The sequence below is a fragment of the Eriocheir sinensis genome, chromosome 33, assembly GCF_024679095.1.
Source record: "Eriocheir sinensis breed Jianghai 21 chromosome 33, ASM2467909v1, whole genome shotgun sequence".
NCBI classification, from domain to species: domain Eukaryota; kingdom Metazoa; phylum Arthropoda; class Malacostraca; order Decapoda; family Varunidae; genus Eriocheir; species Eriocheir sinensis.
In genome coordinates this window covers 361,474-382,148 of record NC_066541.1, presented here as the reverse complement: position 1 = coordinate 382,148, position 20,675 = coordinate 361,474, and the positions used below count along the sequence as shown (strand labels likewise).

Genomic DNA, 20,675 nt, shown 5'->3' with positions numbered 1-20,675 from the left:
CCGCCATGATGCGCGGCACAAGCCACCATGATGCGCGGCACAAGTCGCCATGATGCGCAGCACAAGTCGCCATGATGCGTGGCACAAGCCGCCATGATGTGCAGCACAAGCCGCCATGATGCTCGGCACAAGCCGCCATGATGCGCAGCACAAGTCGCCATGATGCGTGGCACAAGCCGCCATGATGTGCAGCACAAGCCGCCATGATGCGCAGCACAAGTCGCCATGATGCGCGGCACAAGCCGCCATGATGTGCAGTACAAGCCGCCATGATGCACGGCACAAACCGCTATGATGCGTGGCACAAGCCGCCATGATGTGCGGCACAAGTCGCCATGATGCGCGGCACAAGCTGCGAGAGCCCTTACTCTAGCAGACGACGCCATGTTGATACAGGGCAAGTGCTTTGTTTACGTTGTGGACGTGGATACGGGCAACTGACCTTGGCCGTGTGTGACGCACACCCGGAAAATTTGGATTTGCCGGTTGTCCAAGTGTGATACTGCCTTAAGGCAGCGAGGCCGCTGACCGGGTGAGCGCCGGCGATGACGTCATCGGACTCCCAGCGAATCACAAGCGTGTTTTCAGAGCTCAGCCAATCGTAGGTTTTTTTTTTAATGTGAGTGATTATTTTGAGTAATTATGAAACCCAAAAGTCAGACCCACGTGTGCACCAAATAATTTTTTTCATACTATATATATATATATATATATATATATATATATATATATATATATATATATATATATATATATATATATATATATATATATATATATATATATATATATATATATATATATATATATATATATATATATATATATATATATATATATATATATATATATATATATATATATATATATATATATATATATACAGTGCCCTTTCGAGTTTCGCGATCCTCGAGTTTAGCGCTTAATCCTAAATTCTTACCATCACGACTTTCACGCATTACCGCCACGAGTTTCACGTTCCTTTGACATGTTCGGGTCACGTCTACCTAGCATCGGCGTCACACGTGCTGCCTTAAAAGGCGGTGTCCAACCATTGGGGCTATGGGCAACTGCGGTTGCCCGTATGCCCAACCGGGAGCGAGTTGTTGGTTGTCCGTATGAATAGAAAACGGTTGTGGGTACGAGCGTGGGTATGTGGGTACCTTACGGTTGTATGTAAACAAACAGATGACGGCAGTGGCTGAGGAGTGAGGAGCAGTGGAAGATGGCCCGCCAAGAGACTCGTAAAATGGACTGGCAGAGCTGCTTAGCTTACTACTTGATTAACAAGATAAGAGAACACCCCGTGCTGGGGAACCACAGTCCAAAAAACTTTTTTCTCGAGTCTATGAAAATTGTAGATCTCCCAGTGATGTTTTCCTCTTCTTCTTCTTCTTTTGAAGTGTATAAGTGCGCACTGTGAAGTAAATAAGGGCCGCTTTCACAGTCACTGTTTGTTTTGATCGTTACCAATGGCGGTGATCAACGCTGTAGTTTTCCACGTGAAATTGGCCTATGGGGTAGTGGTGGCTGCAGAGAAAGCGACAGGTGTTGAGAGTGTGTGGTAAGGTGCGGGGCGAGGCTAACCCCACAGCCGCCACAAGGTGCCGTTGTAAAGGCAATACCTCCGACACCATCACATCACATCACTACCCATCGGCCAGTTTCATGTGGAAATACTAGAGCAGCGATCCCCACCACTGATAACGATCAAAACAAACAAAATGACTGTGAAGGCAGCCCTAAGTGCATGTTGTGAAGTATAAATTGTGAATTGTGAAGAAGGAGGACCTAAGAAGCGATACAAAGCATTACAGGTCAAAAGAAAAAAAAGGTCCACTACACTGGCCGGTGTTGCAAGAAATATCTTCCTGCTGAAATTAGTCATTTTGCTGTCCACCACGCATGCGCGCTGTGGGAATACACAGCATTAAAAGTGTTAATTTGCCTGGATTTGTTCTTTTTTGTCTGCTTGTGATCTTTGTGAGCAGTGAGGGAAATATGGAAGCAGTAAGCAAGTTGAACTTCTCTGCGAGCTTTTTTGCGATTGCGGCGGCAGTTTACGTTTAATAGGCATTGAAAAGTCAATCATGATGTTAATGATTTGATGACATATAACAGAAAGAGTTAGCAGATTATACCAGGCGGTGGCTGAGTCGTCAAAGTAACGGCCTCGTGTTCAGGAGGACGCGAGTTCAATCCCCGCCCGGTGCCACCAAGCTGGGATTTTTCAGCCGCCGCCGAGTGGCTTAAAACTACCCACATGCTGTCCAGAAGACCACCTATCAACCCGGACTCTAGATTCTAGGATCAAAGATGAGCTCTGGGAGGGCAGCATGAGCCAATGCAAGATGGCGCCACTATAAACACTCGCCTGCGTCAGAACGGGCTGGGCCGACCATCAGGACCTACCGGAAAGAAGCCTTGGACCGACCATCAGGATCCACCGGGAAGAAGCCTACCGGCGCAATAGGCTGCAATGTAAAAAAAATAAAAAAATAAAAAAAATAACACAGAAAACTACCAGAAGCTATAGGTTTGTCCAACTGTACCACGGGTGACCATGAGCGACTGCCCTTACTTTAGCAGACGACACCACGTGGATCACCATATCATGGTTTACTTATCGCGGTCTCACTGTATCGCGGATTTTTAAATTGTAAATATTTAGTTTCGTATCACGGATTTTTCGCTATATCGCGGGATTTTGCAGTATGGAGGTATTTTAATATATTTATTATTTTACTTATTTTGCAGTAAAAGAAGCATTTTCATGCCTAAAAAATTGTAAACAATATAAAAAGATTAGGAAAGTATTAATAAGAACATATTAAAAGAATATTAAATTGAAATAAAATACGTAGCATATAGCAGATGAGTAGACAAAGACTCGCACGTGTGGAAAACGCAGCTACGGCAGCTTCAGGTTAAGCTAGTTTGCCCACGTGTGATTGTACACTCCACACTGTTGGCTGATGGATGGGAGGCGACCAACCAGAGCACTGTGTTCTGTATCCTGGGCGCTGATTGGCTCAGCGACCATAGCATTTGTTGCTTCGTCAGTGGTTAGCTCGGACACAAAGGGAGAGTGTGTTACAGCTTGCTATCGTTAAATGCTCGAGAAGTTGGCAGTGAGGACCCAGACAGAATGAGACAATGACTTAACTTGAACAAGACTTGAGTCCTAAACTTGCTCAAAATGATTACTCCAAGCTTATCTAGTTTCGTGAACTCTTTGCGGTAGTGGAATAAACACGTGGAGAGCTACTGAACAGAACAGCCGATACGCTCTTCTTCTTCTTGTGACCACAACCTACCTACCACACGAGTAACCGACATGTTGGTGACTGAGTTTCTGACTAGAATTTTGATGAGTTTCCCGTGAAATGTAGGCGGCTTTGAATCTCTCGAGAAACTAGTGGTTGGGTGACCTTGTTCACACGGGCTGAGGCGAGATTCACAGAAATAATATATTTAAAATATAATTTATAGATTCTATAAATTATAAAATAAATATAAGGTCGCTACTTGGCGGATTTTTGCCTATCGCAAGGGGTTTTGAAACCTAACCCCCGCGATAAATAAGGGCTTACCGTTATATATATATATATATATATATATATATATATATATATATATATATATATATATATATATATATATATGAAAAACAAACATGAGAAAGGTTTAACAAAAGCTCTCCAGAAATGAGGAAAACATTGGTTTGATGAAGAGTTCCTCTTCTTCCACCACTCCTTGCATTTTTTTTGCATCCTCAGTAAACAGACTAGTAATGGTGAAAACACTAGCTGGGAGGCCGTGCTGTGAGAAGAGTTGATAGTTAACTTTTCTCCTGTGAGCTTGCCTAGTCAGTAGTAGTGACATCACAGACCCATAACCATAGCTGGGGACGATAACAGAAAACCTTATTCCCGATACCCGATAACTGATAATGGAAAACCTTATCAGTGATAACCGATATTCATTAACTGGAGATATAAATATAGGCGATAACCAATAACAGATACCCAATATAAATCCACAATTCCGATACTAGGTAGCGATAAGTCTGATAGGCGAAAACGATACTATATTGATATTTCAAATAGAAAAATATAGATGAATTCAAATTTTCATTATCTGTATTTTAGAAAACTTACAAAACCTGAAAACCACACGTTGACCTGTACATATGGACAGTAATACTAGAAACGCCAGAACCGATGTTGTGTTAACAAACACAAACACTGGTCTCTCGTGAACTGGCCCATTACTACTTATTCAGTTATTCTTACTTATCACCATTAACACTTTAACAGTCACTTCAGTAAAGAAGCACTGAAGCACTGGAACCCAGAAAACTGGCACTCACTTCGTCACTCAAGACGCAGCTGAGAGGCCACGTGCCACGTGATAACACAAGCCGCTGGTCTCTGTTTGCTTTCTATACAATGGGATCACAAATTTCAGGCAGTGAATAATCATTTTTGGGGCAAAGTTAAATGATTTTTCTCTTTGATATAGTGATTTTTTAATCTAACATAAAAAAATAATCTAGTGTTTTAATGTTGATCTAAAGTATGAAATCTCTTCACCGAAGATATTTCATACCCCAAAGTTTTTTTCACACAACGGCGGGCGCCCAGGCCATGCGTGCGCAGGAGGGAGGAGACAACGTTTTGTTTTCTGAAAGGCGGAAAAAAAGTAGCGATTATGGCTAGTTCGGTTACAAAAGTAATGAAGATACCGATATATGAATAAATAAGTAGTGGATGGCCAATAACCCGATATTGTTATTAGCGATAAAGTATCGCGATAACTTATTGCGATAATGCCCAGCTATGCCCATAACTCACCTCATGCACTAGATAGGGCATTTTGGTTAACACCGTTAGATGCAGGAGTGATTACAGAACTTGAATACACTCGGCCCTCGATTTAACGGATTAAAAGTAGGGAAGGGTGGTCCGTTGCTTGAAAATACTTACATACGATAAATACTGGTATACAATTTAGTCATCCACAGCTATCCGTTCTTTCCAACATGTGTAATGCGGGGAAAACTGAGAAATCAATAACCTGTAATAACTGATGTGTTGCTCGTGAATCAGGTGGTTACGAACCGCAAGACAGATGAACCAGATGTGGAGCTGGTGGCATGACTACGCCTCGGCTGAAGGTGCCGAATGATCATTAGTTAGTTTTTTCACGGAGGATTGACGAGCAGAATTTTTCACCTGTATTGAGTGAGAGAGAACCAGTTGTTTCGGAACTCCTTCTGAACTGGTAGAGCAGGCCAATTGTACGTTAACTAAACCACCGATAAATGCGTTCACTAGCCTCTGGCTAGCCACGGGCAGTGGGAGGGAGGTGAGAAGCCGACTGTGTGAGGGAGTCTCCCTCACACACCGTCTCGACCTCACCCCCACAGGTACGTTGAACTCAGCTCCTAGGGACCAAGCTTGTTAGTGTGTTCTCTTGATACAATGTTAAGGTTACTTAAAGAGTTGAATTGACACACACCGTCCTCACCTCACCCGGGTCACCACCACAGGTTCCCTAGCACACTGACTGAGCTGGTACCTCACTTGTTGTGTGTTACTTGGTAGTACGTGAACATCCCCTTTTGTGTGGGCTTGTGATCACCCCCTTGGTATCTTTTCTATCCCTCTCTCTTTTCCTTTATCTCCAGTTTCTTTTCCGGCCATTCTATCTCTGCGGTGGTAGATGGTCACTGTTCTTCCCCTAAACCTATCAACAGTGGTGTTCCACAGGGCTCTGTCCTATCACCCACTCTCTTCCTGTTATTCATCAATGATCTTCTTTCCATAACAAACTGTCCTGTCCACTTATATGCCGACGACTCCACTCTGCATTATTCAACTTCTTTCAATAGAAGACCATCACAACAAGAAGTACACGACTCCAGACTGGAGGCTGCAGAACGCTTAACCTCAGACCTTGCTATCATTTCTGATTGGGGCAGAAGGAACCTTGTGTCCTTCAATGCCTCAAAAACTCATTTTCTCCACCTATCAACTCGACACAATCTTCCAAACACCTATCCCCTATTCTTCGACAACACTCAGCTGTCACCGTCTTCAACACTAAACATCCTCGGTCTATCCTTAACTCAAAATCTCAACTGGAAACTTCATATCTCCTCTCTCGCTAAATCAGCTTCCTCGAGGTTGGGCGTTCTGTATCGTCTCCGCCATTTCTTTTCCCCCGCCCAGTTGCTATCCATATACAGGGGCCTTGTCCGCCCTCGTATGGAGTATGCATCTCATGTGTGGGGTGACTCCACTCACACAGCTCTTCTGGACAAAGTGGAGTCTAAGGCTCTTCGTCTCATCAGCTCTCCTCCTCCTACTGATAGTCTTCTACCTCTTAAATTCCGTCGCATTGTTGCCTCTCTTTCTATCTTCTATCGATATTTCCATGCTGACTGCTCTTCTGAACTTGCTAACTGCATGCCTCCCCCCCTCCTGCGGCCCCGCTGCACACGACTTTCTACTCATGCTCATCCCTATACTGTCCAAACCCCTTATGCAAGAGTTAACCAGCATCTTCACTCTTTCATCCCTCACGCTGGTAAACTCTGGAACAATCTTCCTTCATCTGTATTTCCTCCTGCCTACGACTTAAACTCTTTCAAGAGAAGGGTATCAGGACACCTCTCCTCTCTTTCGGCCACCTCTTTTGATTCTTTTTTAGGAGCAGCGAGTTGTGGGCTTTTTTTTATTATTGTTTCCTTTTTTGTGTGCCCTTGAGTTGTTTCCTTTGTTGTAAAAAAAAAAAAAAAAATTACCCCACACGAATCCCTTGCCCCCATGATCATCTTTGTGAACCCATAACAATCGGTGGTTGAAGGGAGACATTTTATGCACCATAGAAACTTGACTATAGTCAGTCCAAATTAGCTTGGCCAATTTTTCAAATTATTGTTCTGTTGTTTATTCAATGTTTTGTTCAAGAAAAAGAATACCCATAATTTTAATTAGTTTTTGGTTATAAGGATTCTTTACAAAATACAATTATAACATTACCTTCTACTAGTTAGGAAACGTACTGAATCCTGGATCGGCTACAGTGATGTTAGGTGCGCCTACTAAGTTTTGAATATTTTTTAATCATGAAAGAAGGTAGATTATCTCAATCATATATATTTGGTACGTGTCTTTGATACAATCTATGATGTCATCAACAGCCAATCAGGTGAAAGGGGGGCAGAGCTTAGCCAGAATGGGGGAGGGGCCTCTCTGTGGAAATTGGCCAAGCTAATTTGGACCAAAAAAAGTTTTGTTAGCTATGGCCAGGACTAATCTATATATATATGTTATGAAATGTTGTGTGAAGAGTATGCCCTGCTGGTGACTGGAATGATGAGTTGTAATCAGTATTGTAAAGTACAGGTAACTCTTGATTTACGTGAGTATTGTGTCCTTGAAGAGGTCGCGTAAATCAAAAACAATGTAAATCAAACAAGAGGTAGGTTTCTATTGAAAAATAAATATTCACTTCATTCAGTGGAGAGAGAGAGAGAGAGAGAGAGAGAGAGAGAGAGAGAGAGAGAGAGAGAGAGAGAGAGAGAGAGAGAGAGAGAGAGAGAATATCCATATCACTGAGATATCCACTCAGGCACTAAGTCTCAGTCTCACTTGTGTGAGGAAGAAATGAGGGACACCATGAGTGACTGGCTAGTATTGGTACCGGTACCAAGCAGTCTGGTACCGGTAACGTACCGTATAGCTGGTACCGTTAGCACTGGTACTGGTACTGGTACCCTTATTGTTGAGTAGCGTTGCAGTGTGGGTTCTGTATTGTTGTTCAAGTGGCGAGCAGGAAGAACTGAGCTCAGCTGTGTGGCCGTGGCGCCGTGTGAGTCCAGATGCGTGAGACATCTGGTGGCCACTCCATGAAATATTGCGTATAAGTGGAAAAAACGTGTAAATTAAACATTTATTTGAGTTTTGGACCCCGCGTTATTTAAAAAATGCGTAAACCAAACTCACGTAAATCAAGAGTTACCTGTAACTCAGTAAAAGGTTGCTACCATAACCAACAGAATAATGAGTTGTCAATAGCATTGTTAATTAACTTCAGTAAGCTCGCTACCATTACCAACAGAATGATGAATTGTAAATAATATTGTTACTTAACTTCCATAAGCTCACTGCCATTATATACCAACATAATGTGAATAAACCTCTCAACAATTTAACATTGTGTTGCGTCACCCTAACAACTATGAAGCTCACTTGATAGTAATACTATATTAAAAACAGAGGATTGAAGCTGAAGGCAACACACATGTACCATAGAAAGTGTCAGCTGACTGGGTCGCTGCACAGCAGAAATACCCCCAGACTAATCCGCCCATGTCCGCCCCACAATCACTGAATAGCCCTGTCAGGCAGCACCCTGCTCCACCAATATTGTTCCTGAGTAATAGCCGCCTTAACCATCACCACTGAGGTGCCCGGCACACTGGTGACTGGTGCGCTGTGGCGGTGTGTCTTGTGTGTTGTGTTTGGTGTTCAAGCTGCGCCACGTGGCCACATCTTTTTCTTCTTGTGACCTGTACGGTTTTATCCCTGCACATTTCCTCCTCCTCTCTTCTGCTTATTCGCACTTTTCTTACCGAAAGAGCCCGGGTTCAATTCCCGGGCGGAGTGGAAAAAAATGAACTAATTCCAATAGTTAAACTTACCTTAATTAAGTATAAATCATCGAAGATGTTATCGTTGCCATGTATTGCCATTATCCTTCTCCCACGTATCCTGGTACTTTCTCCTATAATCGGGGGCTTCGTGGTACAGTGATTAGCACACTTGGCTCACAACCGAGAGAGCCCGGGTTCGGTTCCCGGGCGGAGTGGAAATATTTGGGCGGCTTTTCAGATACCCTACGCCCCTCTCAACCCAGCAGTGGATGGGTACCAGGTATTAATCGGGGGTTGTGTCCCGTCTCCTGGGATCTGTTCCCTTCTCCTATAATTCCTTCCCCACCTGTTTCTCTCCGGCATATGACCATAGATGTTGCGCCGACTAAACAAAACTTTCCAACTTTCTCCAAGAATCGTATTGTCCTTTCCACTTAGACATTGTGGCGAGTTCAGAACCGCACGACCAACAGAGTGTACTGAGTAGTGACTACTGACGGGGTTGCAACTTGCAAGAGCCCGAGAATACCAGAGCCGTACGTGTATTGTATACGTATCGAAGGCATGGGTTTGGTTGTTTGCCAAGAATAGTACGTATTTATAATATACGCCGAAAATGCCAAAAAATGACATTAACATTCTTTACAAAATCTTAACTATTTTTAAACCAACTGTTTTGAAATTAAGTCTGGAGACAACGGATACATATAGCAGATTTTAGTTATCGCGTTTCATATACGAAAAATAAGATATGAAAATTTGGTGACAATTTTTTCTTTCATTTTTTGTTATAAAGAAATCTACTGGGATTTGGTTTTATCTTTTTAAAAATGTCTCATGATGAAAAGTTTTCCCTTTCTTCTTTCCAATGATACCTTTATATCTACAGTTACTTTAAAAACAGAGTAATTGCACTCCATATGTCAATAATGTTAGTTTTAAGTTATGAGCAGTTTCATGTTGAAGAGTGTCTTTCATGATGTTTTTAGGCTTAATGTAGCGTAACTTTACACATTATGGCTAAGAATGACAAACTAAGGCAAACCAGTGTGTATTATATATAATATTCAGGCTTTTTTGGCACCTGATGCTTTCTCATGGGGGTGGCGAGGAAGCAGCATCCGATGGTTGCACACATGTGTGGTGGGTCTCTTTGTCTTAACTCCTTTTCACTCTTGTTTATCATCTCCATTCTTTCTCTCTGCCTCGTCTTTAACTTTGATTGACGACCCATGACTCTTCTCAGAAACAGGTGGACAGTCAAACAAGAGAGAAAGGCGTTCAGCAATTGAACAAAGCGTCAACACTCCCTCCTCTCAAAGGGTCTGAGGAGACGCCGAGTGTGTTACTTACTGATGCACCTCACTTACCACCCAGAGCTGCTTGATATTGACAGATGGTGGTTAATATTATAAAATACTACCAGAACATAAAAAAAAAACATAAAATAATGCTTCAAAATCCTTCAGTCATGAGCAACAACAAAACATGTGGCTTGACGTGCGGCGGGGCTCTTTAAATGAACGTAAACAAGGCCAAATCAAAGATAGAAGGAATTGAGATATCAGCATGCTGTTTTCACAGAAAACTTGGAACATTTCAAGGGTACCAGAACTGTTAAAACCCAAATTTTGATGTCTGAGTCAAAAAGTCATTTTTGTGCATCTTCCCCTAATGATACCTGGGGAAATGGAGGGAAGGTAAACTGTGGTAACCCGATTGTCACACTAGCCCCATGTCCCGGGGTAATGGGTTCCTATTCACCACAGGTTCAAAGGCCAATGAGACGGAGATGAGCACGGACACACAGTTATAGCATATGTTTCCAACTTTATCTTTACAACCTTCTTTATTGTATTAGGCTGAAAGATATGTTTTATGCAATCTTCACTCCAACCAATGTAGAACTGAGATGACTGCTTGCCCTGTACATACAGGGACACAGAACCTCTGAAGAAATTAAATCCCTCAGCCAATTACATTTTTCTCTAATGTAAATATAGCATTGGAGGAGTTTACTGTTAAATGAGATTGACTTTTCAATGAGTACATACATTATTTTATTAGAATTGAACTCAGTGTTTTCAACTATTTAACAATCAATGACAGAATTGGAAGCGGCGGGCCAAACGTTTAGCAGCCAAGGGTAATCAGAAGGGCGGCCTCATCTCCACTGGCCGTCCATCCCGCCCCCCACCCCCAGCTCGGGCCAACCTCATCAACAAAGGGGGAGTAAAGCCAGCCCCTAGGCCAGACCCCAACCCAACCCCCCCTCCACCCAGCTTGACCTCACAAGGGGCAGGACACCATCGACAACCGGGACAGAAGTAAGTGTTACATTTTGTACGTATAAGAATTTCTGATTTAAAAAAGCAACCAATAGCTTTTAAAGTGTGCAGCCTGTGCAGGAACCATTAACCTTAAGCACAAGAGCAAGTGTAAATTAATCAATAGACACACCAGGCACTGGTTTGTGCCTCCTATCCTTGATTGAGCCCTTATATATAAATGAAAATAAATATATAAAAAGGATAAGTAAGGCTTCATATGGAGCATGAAGTTAAATGATTTTCCTGATTACTGTGAAGATGACTGTGTAAATGTCTTGGCCCAAGTTTTCATTCTTCATCCTGAGATGAAAGTTTGTTGTTGGCAAATACCATTTACTGAAGTCATGGAGAAGTATAAGACTAGTTTAAGAATTCAGATGAAATTCTTGCATCTACCATTTGAAATTAGAGAAGATATAGATGATTATAATTGTTAAGAATAACCATGTTTTGACATTTGACTCCAAACAATAACTTGCATTCTGGAATCCCGAAATAGAAAAAAGAACGGAGTTCCTTAAGAAAAGTACCTCTTTGACAGTTCTTTGGGTAGCCACATGTGGTCACGCGATATAATATAACTTAAATACCATCTCACAATCATCAAGCAAGCTTAAGAGAAAACTTTGTATTTTAGTTTTGACTTAAATTCAATAAAAATTCAATATTTTGAAAAATAATCATACATCAAATGTGTGTTATAAACTAAGATAATATTGGGAACATTTTAGTCACCATCATTAAGCATAGAGCAAGATATATAGCAAAACAAGCCAAATACTACACACAGAATTTCAGTGTTGGGATGTATAAGGAATGATATTTTTTTGCTATTGTTAGGAATTAAGGGTTGTTTGGGAATTGTTGGTAATCTATTAGCGAAACAAAGCATTAATAATAGCTGCTCAAGTGAATCTTCAAGTTGATGAAAGAACGGTTAAAAAACCAGCTCACCTTCCTGAGTCCTCAGTGACTAGCCGTCAGTATTACAGCCATAGTCAGGGTAGCCAGTAGCCATACTTCACATGGGCAGTCAGCTGGCAGTCTGTAAGTAAACTTCCACAATTAATAACACCCATATCATAGTTGCACATAGGTGGCACCACATACAGCAGTACTACATTAGTTGCTACTACCTTCCACTACACGTACTTATCCACACATCACGGACAACTCATACCACTATTCCAGACCACCTTACAAAATCAGACTAACAAAAGCGAGTGCTGTGACCCTTGGGGTGGGTATTAGGTATGGGATAAGTAGGGTGACCAGGGAGTCGTAGGTAAACCGCAGGAGGGTGATCAGCCCATATGTGATGAGGTGGTGTATTGGTGTGTGTGGCCTATTGCATTGTGTCCTTTCTGAACTCTGAGGAGGTAGTCGAACAACTGTGAAATATAAATCAAATAAACAATAAAAAAATCAAAAACAATGTAAATCAAAGAAGAGGTAAGAGAGAGAGAGAGAGAGGAGAGAGAGAGAGGATCAGAGGGACACCATGAGCGACTGGCTAGTATTGGTACCGGTACCGAGCAGTCTGGTACTGCTACCGTACCATATAGCTGGTACCGGTATCTGCGCACCTCTATTGTTGAGTAGCTTGACAGCGTGGGCACTGTATTGTTGTTCAAGTGGCGCGCAGGAAGAACTGAGCTCAGCTGTGTGGCCGCGGCGCTGTGTGAGTCCAGTTGCATGAGACATCTGGTGGCCACTCCATAACATATCGCGTTTAAGTGAAAAAAACGTGTAAATTAAACATTTATTTGGATTTTGGACCCCGCGCTATTTAAAAAACATGTAAACCAAACTCGCGTAAATCGAGAGTTACCTGTATAATTTCAGATATAATGAAATTACACTTGGTAACCCTTCATGATGTAAACTAACCGGCCTGCTTGGCAACCTTGGCCATGCTGCCCAGTCAGGCTGAATCGACAGAGTAACACCACCGCGTTCAGGAGGACGCGAGTTCAATCCCCGCCCGGTGCCACCAAGCTGGGATTTTTCAGCCGCCGCCGAGTGGCTTAAAACTACCCACATGTTGTCCAGAAGACCACCTATCAACCCGGACTCTAGATTCTAGGATTAAAGATGAGCTCCGGGAGGGCAGCATGAGCCAAAGCAAGATGGCGCCACTATAAACACTCGCCTGCGCCAGAACGGGCTGGGCCGACCATCAGGACCCACCGGGAAGAAGCCTTGGGTCGACCATCAGGCCCCACCGGGAAGAAGCCTACCAGCGCTATAGGCCGCGACGTAAAAAAAAAAAAAAAAAAAAAAAAAGACATTAACAAGCTGACTCCTCTTCATATAAGGTCACCTCCTTTGTATTCATTTAAATAACTGCCACTTTGTTTTAATTGGGTTTTACAGAAAGAGGGTGTCAACTGGATAACTTCCTTCAATTCATTTAATGATTCATTTAATAATTTAATGATGAATAATGCTACTTATGATATTTTATGCTGCTATACGCATGTATACATCATCCTTTTCTTTGGAGTTACACCAGGAAAATTCTTCTTTGACTGCTTCTGTGCCTTTTGGGGTAAATCCCTGCATAGTAACCTTTGAATACAGGTAGACAGATATGTAATATAGTCAGTCTCCTTAGCTACTCCTCCAGTATTGCTATACCTTGTCTATCAGTGCAGTTCTGGTCTGTGGTAACAAGAGCCTGCAATGGTCAACCTCCTGAATCTTATGAACCTCCTAAGGGCGGGTAACAGTTTTTTTCCGGCTGCCAGGTTAACGGGGACATTTCCTATAGTTTTCGTAAAAAAAATAATTTTCTGTTTTATGGTTTCCTGAGGATGACTATAGTAAAGCAACTGGTGTCATAACTTCATTGTATAACGTAATATTTGACCATTTTCGACCCCACCACCATGCGGACCATGCTCCTTGACACTTGAGTGCACCACCTTTTCTGTTATAGACATCTTTCAAACATTTTCTCGTTATATTTCTACGAAATTGAGCAATATGAAACTCTGTGTCATCTGTGGGTGGAGTTTAGCAAGCAGGCTTGCTATTGGAAATGCAAGACTATGCTGCTGCATTTTTCTACCTCAATACTTATTTTCACGCACTCATCAATTCCAAAGGCTTTCATAAAGACCCCTGATATGCAGGGGAATATAAGGAAACTGAATGAACTACGGCTGAGGAAGGAGAGAGGGAGATAGGAAGAACAGGAAGAGGAGAGTCAGCTGGCACCTGTCACCCCTGGTGTGGTCTGTCTCATTGTTTCTGCTGTAACCACCCCCTCCTGCCCCACACCTATTGCTAGCACCTCTTCAGTGTCTGATACACCAATATATGTTGCTGGCACCTCTTCAACACCTGATACACCACTAGCTGCCAAGTTTATATGACAGATTCCCATCCCCAAAGCTGTCACTGCAGACAAGAAAGCAGAATGTGTCATTTTGAAAGCATGATACATCACCACACAAGAAGCAGCCAGAGGAGAAAACAAGGGTGGATGACAGTGACTACAAGCCAGAAGGGCTTTAGGCACCATTCAGGGGACCACTGACTTCAGAACACCAATCTGACTACAATGAGAGTAAATGGCGCCCCAGGACACCCGTGCCTACGAGTGCATAATATCCTTATTAGAGGAAGAAACCAGGTGCCAGAATGCTCTCAAATAGATGTATACGTGATGTAAAATAAACATAAAAATACTAGAAATTTTGATGACCCACTAATGACTTCACACTGACTTACTGAGGACATAGAACATTCAAAGCCAATTTCTCAAAATACTTTTTTTTTTGCATATTTCAATGACATTATGTAAAAACTAATAAACCTTTTTCAAAATGGTTTGTTGCACCCAAAACAACAATGAGAGGACTAAAATCCCAAGAGAGTAAATAATTATAGATAAAAAAAATAATTATATAGCAAAAACAATACTAAAAAATGAAAAAAAATGTAAATGCCGAAAAAAAATATTGTATCTATATATATTATATATAGCTATCTGAAAAACTTGTGAGACTTTATTTAAGTGATAAAAGTTACTGGAGGAAAAAAATAAAAGAATACAACCATAAATAGTAGTTAAGTGTCGTCTCAAAAATGTTCCAAAAAAATGGGCAAAAATCAAAACATTTTTTTTTGAGCGGAAACTTCTGCGGCTATCATATTAAGACTTGACCGTATATATTATGACAATACTTTATATATTTTGTAAATATCTCGGCTCATTATTTGAATTTTGAAATAAAGTGGAAATGTCGCCTTTAAAGGGGCTATTACACTGGGCTATTTTTCCTCCAACCTCTGATTAATCGGCGTTACTGCCCACCTCCAGCACTTTTTCCGCCGACTGTTGGAGCAAACTTGCAGCCCGTAGTTTTCAGGAAGGAACCAATTTGCTGGAGGAAAATTCAGTCAACTGACATTCCATGTTAATTGTTGAGAAAACAAATTAGTGTGCCATGGTGATTTTATTTCTTTCATAACTTTCAATAGAATAAGGATTATGAATAAGAAAAAAAAGAAACCAAAACAAAACTTTATAATAGAACATCATTAGTTGTCAGTTGACCTCTTAACATAAACAGCCCCAAACTGTTCTCTCCTTGCTAACCACTGCCACCTCCACACACGCCTTCCACACACGCCTCTTTTTCTTGGCTTCAAGCTCATTGCAGTGAAGAAGTAAAAGCGCTGTGGCGAAAATGGTTCTCGAATAGAAGCCCGTCGTCCTGAAGAGGTCGGCCATTGTTGCTGGAGCTGGAGATAAACATAAACAAACGTGTGTGCTAGGAGGTGTTGGAGGTACCGGCTGAAATCGGAGGTTGGCGGTAGGATGTCGGAGGAAATATAGCCCAGTGTGATACCCCCAATGCCAAGCATTTTTTGCAAAGACCTTCCCCTGGTGCCAAGCAAATTTGGATTTTTCTTCGGAAAAGTTTTCAGAATAATTAAACAACACATAATTGATACATTTTAGTACTCATGTCTTAAAATTTCCATGATTTCTAGGCGCCGGAAGCTTCCGATATTTGGAGTGTTACATCCCGTAGACTTACTCCCCCCAGGGAGCTCGTCTATCAAACTTCGGCCTTTTTCCTTTTTGCTTGGGCATAATGCGAGTGGCGAGGCGTCAGCACCACACTCGCTTCACCACTCGAGCTACCACTATCACTATATACATAATCTTTATCAAGGTCACTATCAGACTCAAAGTCACTCGCATCACTATCTGTGAAGTCACTAGGGGCCTCATCAAGGGCATGAGCAAAGTTGGGCGTTCGAGACATCCTCCCTCCAGGAAAGGGACCCGTACCCTCGGGATCCCTGAGGCTTGGTGGGGTGGTGAAGATCAGTGACTAGGAGGGGTAAATTTATGAAAAGTGTCCTGACAAAGTATAAAAAGCTTCTCAGTCAAAATAAGACCACGGCGATTTTTCTAAATTGCCGCCGTAAATACACGGCACTGGCAACCCTGGGGGTTAAGGGCTGGTGATGGATTTTTCCAGTCTGCCTTTTTCTACTGTAATTTTGAAGTTTGCATGGTGATTTGTGGGTCAGCATAACTCCTAGGCTGCCACACAACTCCTCCATGCCATTCCATTCTCAGTGTTTCTGTAACTGTAACAATGGCAGGAGGAGGGTTTTTTTGGATCTTCCTCATCTGATTTCATGCCCGAGTGTCCACAGCCAGCGACCTCAACTCCTCATAAGCCTCCTCCTACTCCCAAAAGAGCTCTCAGTGTGAGCACAATTAGGAGAGAGCTGAAAGTGACTTTTTCAAGCTTCATAAGTGGTGTTTGTTGTGGACAGTGACATCAACAGCATTGAACCCCAACCACTTGTCTTATCAGGAAGGCTGAGCCCCGTTATTGTGCGACCCCGTTTTGGTGGCCATCCTCTAGATCAATCTCATTATGGTGATGGTGGAAGTGATACCGAGGCCCTTGAAGATGCATTCTTTCACCCTTCAGGGTTATCAAGTTCAGACTGTGAGATTAATGAAGGGGCTTTGTAGCAGGGTTGAGTGCAGGGAAGGGAAGGGCTGCTGGCTGCACTGCTCCAACCACAGCCTATGCACCGCTGCAAACACAGGCTTGCTGAGAGCTAAAAGTTACTGCACTTCATCACATCACCATGGAAACACTTCATGACATAGAGACCTCAGGTTTGTGGCAGATTGAAGAGATTGGATGGATAAAGCGAATGCTCATAAATCTAGAACTACTGGCTGAGGGAGATTTGTGAAATTGATGATGGAAAGTGAGCAGTTTTCAGGAAAACGTCAGAACACTGCCGTACGGGGAGAACCGATTTCACGTTACACCCCCACCCTTTAGGAGTTAAAGTTAGGAGGAAAGAGCTGTAGGTGTTCCTGGTACATGACCCAAGAGGACCAACGCAACTCAGAGCCAACCCTGTCAGTGCTTGTACTAGTACTGAAATTGGCCAAGAAAATTAGCATGTCCTGAGGGCACTGGTCTACTATGAAGTCAAATTTAACATAGAACACCTCCTTCTTCTCAGTTTTGCCCATCTCAGAATGAGCACACATTGCAACCAAAGTAACCTCAACCACAAATAGCTGCAGGTGGGTGGAAGTACTTGTACCTCCTTTTGTAAGATGGGCACCTTTATTCATGCCGGACTAGTAGTAGATGTACCCCCACCACTGCCAGGTCTCCTTGTCTGAGAGAGTTCTTCTGTATCCACCTTCATCCCTCTGAGGTCATTCAGTAGGTAGGGTAGTCGGTAATCGTCCAATAGGATCAAGACATTTGAGGAGCCCACACACATAACCCTCCATAGATTAATCTTGGGACTGGTTCTGTGAAAGAGTACCACTTCTGCCCCTTCCCAGCCACCCCCAAAACAGAGGGACGAGGGGGCCCTTCCTCCTTTAAGATGTGGGGATCCTGTGGGCTTAGCCCTACTCCCCCCACTGACAGCAGGCTCTCCTGATGTGGATGCATTAAGAAAGCTCACTAGTTGGACCCCCTTGAAAAGCAGATCAGACTTGAGGCTCACACCCTGACCTCAAACAACCCAAATCAGGGGGTGGGCTGACAGCTGGCCACATGGCAAGGATGCAGGATCCCTGAGAAGACAAATCCCCTGGCTACACATAAAAGAAACCTTGAATGGAAAGGAGAGAAAAAAGCAGTTTGGGTAGGTTGGAGATGTTGCACTATGTACTCAACAGGATAGACTAGCCCCTACTCCCTGATGATTATCATTATTATGTCAATCAAAGATTGATGCTTTCGGCCATTTACACATAGATTTACTCCACTAAATTTCATCTTGACTTTGTGGATTATTCTATTAGATGTTGATTTAGTGGACTATTCCACAAAATATAGGGAAAAATAATGGGAAAAGTGCATACTGCTAAACCATGTGTTCACTAAATAGAGGTAGTTCACTAAATTGCATCTTGATTTTGTGAAATATTTTATTAGATGTTGACTTAGTGGACTGTTCCACTAAATCTAGGGGAAAGTAATGGAAAAAACGCTTATTGCTAAACCAAAGGTAGAGGTGGATGCATACGTTATAGCTGCACATGGCCACAGTGCTCATCTCCCTATCGTTAACTTTTTTTTCTTTTTTTTACAACAATGGAGACAGCTCAAGGGCACAAAAAAAGAAAACAATAATAAAAAAACGCCCGCTACTCGCTGCTCCCAAAAAAGAATCAAAAGAGGTGGCCGAAAGAAAGGTCAATTTCGGGAGAAGAGGTGTCCTGATACCCTCCTCTTGAAAGAGTTCAAGTCATAGGCAGGAGGAAATACAAATGAAGAAAGATTGTTCCAGAGTTTACCAGCGTGAGGGATGAAAGAGTGAAGATGCTGGTTAACTCTTGCATAAGGGGTTTGGACAGTATAGGGATGAGCATGAGTAGAAAGTCGTGTGCAGCGGGGCCGCGGGAGGGGGGGAGGCATGCAGTTAGCAAGCTCAGAAGAGCAGTCAGCGTGGAAATATCAATAGAAGATAGAAAGAGAGGCAACATCGCGGCGGAGTTTAAGAGGTAGAAGACTATCAGTATGAGGAGGAGAGCTGATGAGACGAAGAACCTTAGCCTCCACTCTGTCCAGAAGAGCTGTGTGAGTGGAGTCACCCCACACGTGAGATGCATACTCCATACGAGGGCGGACAAGGCCCCTGAATATGGATAGCAACTGCGCGGGGGAGAAGAACTGGCAGAGACGATACAGAACGCCCAACCTCGAGGAAGCTGATTTAGCGAGAGAGGAGATATGAAGCTTCCAGTTGAGATTTTGAGTTAAAGATAGACCGAGGATGTTTAGTGTTGAAGACGGTAACAGCTGAGTGTTGTCGAAGAATAGGGGATAGGTGTTTGGAAGATTGTGTCGAGTTGATAGGTGGAGAAATTGAATTATTGAGGCCTTGAAGGACACAAGGTTCCTTCTGCCCCAATCAGAAATGATAGCAAGGTCTGAGGTTAAGCGTTCTGCAGCCTCCAGTCTGGAGTCGTGTACTTCCTGTTGAGGGGGTCTTCTATTGAAAGAAGTTGAATAATGCAGAGTGGAGTCGTCAGCGTATGAGTGGACAGGACAGTTTGTTAGGGAAAGAAGATCATTGATGAATAACGGGAAGAGAGTGGGTGATAGGACAGAGCCCTGTGGAACGCCACTGTTGATAGATTTAGGGGAAGAGCAGTGACCGTCTACCACCGCAGAGATAGAACGTCCAGAAAGGAACAGAGAGAGGGATAGAATCCAAAAGAGGGCAGTTTAGAAAGCAAAGACTGGTGCCAGACTCTATCGAAGGCTTTCGATATGTCTAGCACAACAGACGCCTGTAGTAAGTAAGAACCCGTCACTCCGGGACACTGGTCAATGCGAAATGCAGCATTGCCACAGTTTACCTTCCCCAAGTCTCCCCAGGTACTCATTTATCAACCAACCTGAAAAGGAGGATGAACAACTTGGTGAGCTGTACATCGACTGCCCTAGCTGGGATTCGAACCCAGTTCCGTGAATTCTAAACCAGGCATACTGACGACTGCTCCATAGAGGTGCCTGAACCATGAGTTCACTAAATGAAGGTAGTTTACTGCAGTAGTACAGTAAACCCTCTGGTATCCGTTTTAATAGAGCCACGGGGGCACCCGGGATATGGTGTAGGTTAAGTCTATGGACCCAAAAACCCAACTTTCGCCTACCGCATTTAGTATATCATCGGCACAAACGAAGCTACTTAACCCATAAGCGTCGGGCTAGAGGACTATTGTCGTCCTCGCACCGCACGGGCGGTGCTGATAGATTTTGTAAAATAGGTGTCTTTCATCAATGCCCCGTGTGGCAATTTCAAACGAAAACATAATAATTTATATTGTTTTTTCATCGCCAATCCTTCCTCTCCACGATTAAATAAATTTGAGGTGTCTACGTCGCAGCACGGCATAGATATGATGTTGGGAAGAGGTGCTATTTTTGGCCAAGCCGTGCGCGTCGGATGGCGGGAACTCCCGCCACCCGACGCTTTCCGCCCGAGCGGGAATTCCCGTCACCCGACGCAGACAGGTTAAGATCACGCCTGTAAGCTCACAACAGCCTTCCACGTCCACGCATATGTACATATATGAAACGAGTGCAGGGACGATATGTTATAGCCGTAAACAAGAAAAATATGTTACGGGGTACATTTCAGCCGCGCTG

General features: G+C 43.0%; 1 protein-coding gene across 2 annotated transcripts in view; it reads left to right on the top strand.

The window, feature by feature from the left end:
- The window catches only part of LOC127006495 (HMG box-containing protein 4-like), a 183,478-nt gene that overhangs the window by 126,885 nt on the left and 35,918 nt on the right, over positions 1-20,675 (top strand). For both annotated transcript variants that reach the window (XM_050876429.1, XM_050876428.1), the window contains exon 8: positions 10,775-10,992. In XM_050876429.1, coding sequence (XP_050732386.1) covers positions 10,775-10,992 — 218 coding nt within the window. The remainder of the gene's footprint in view (positions 1-10,774; positions 10,993-20,675) is intronic.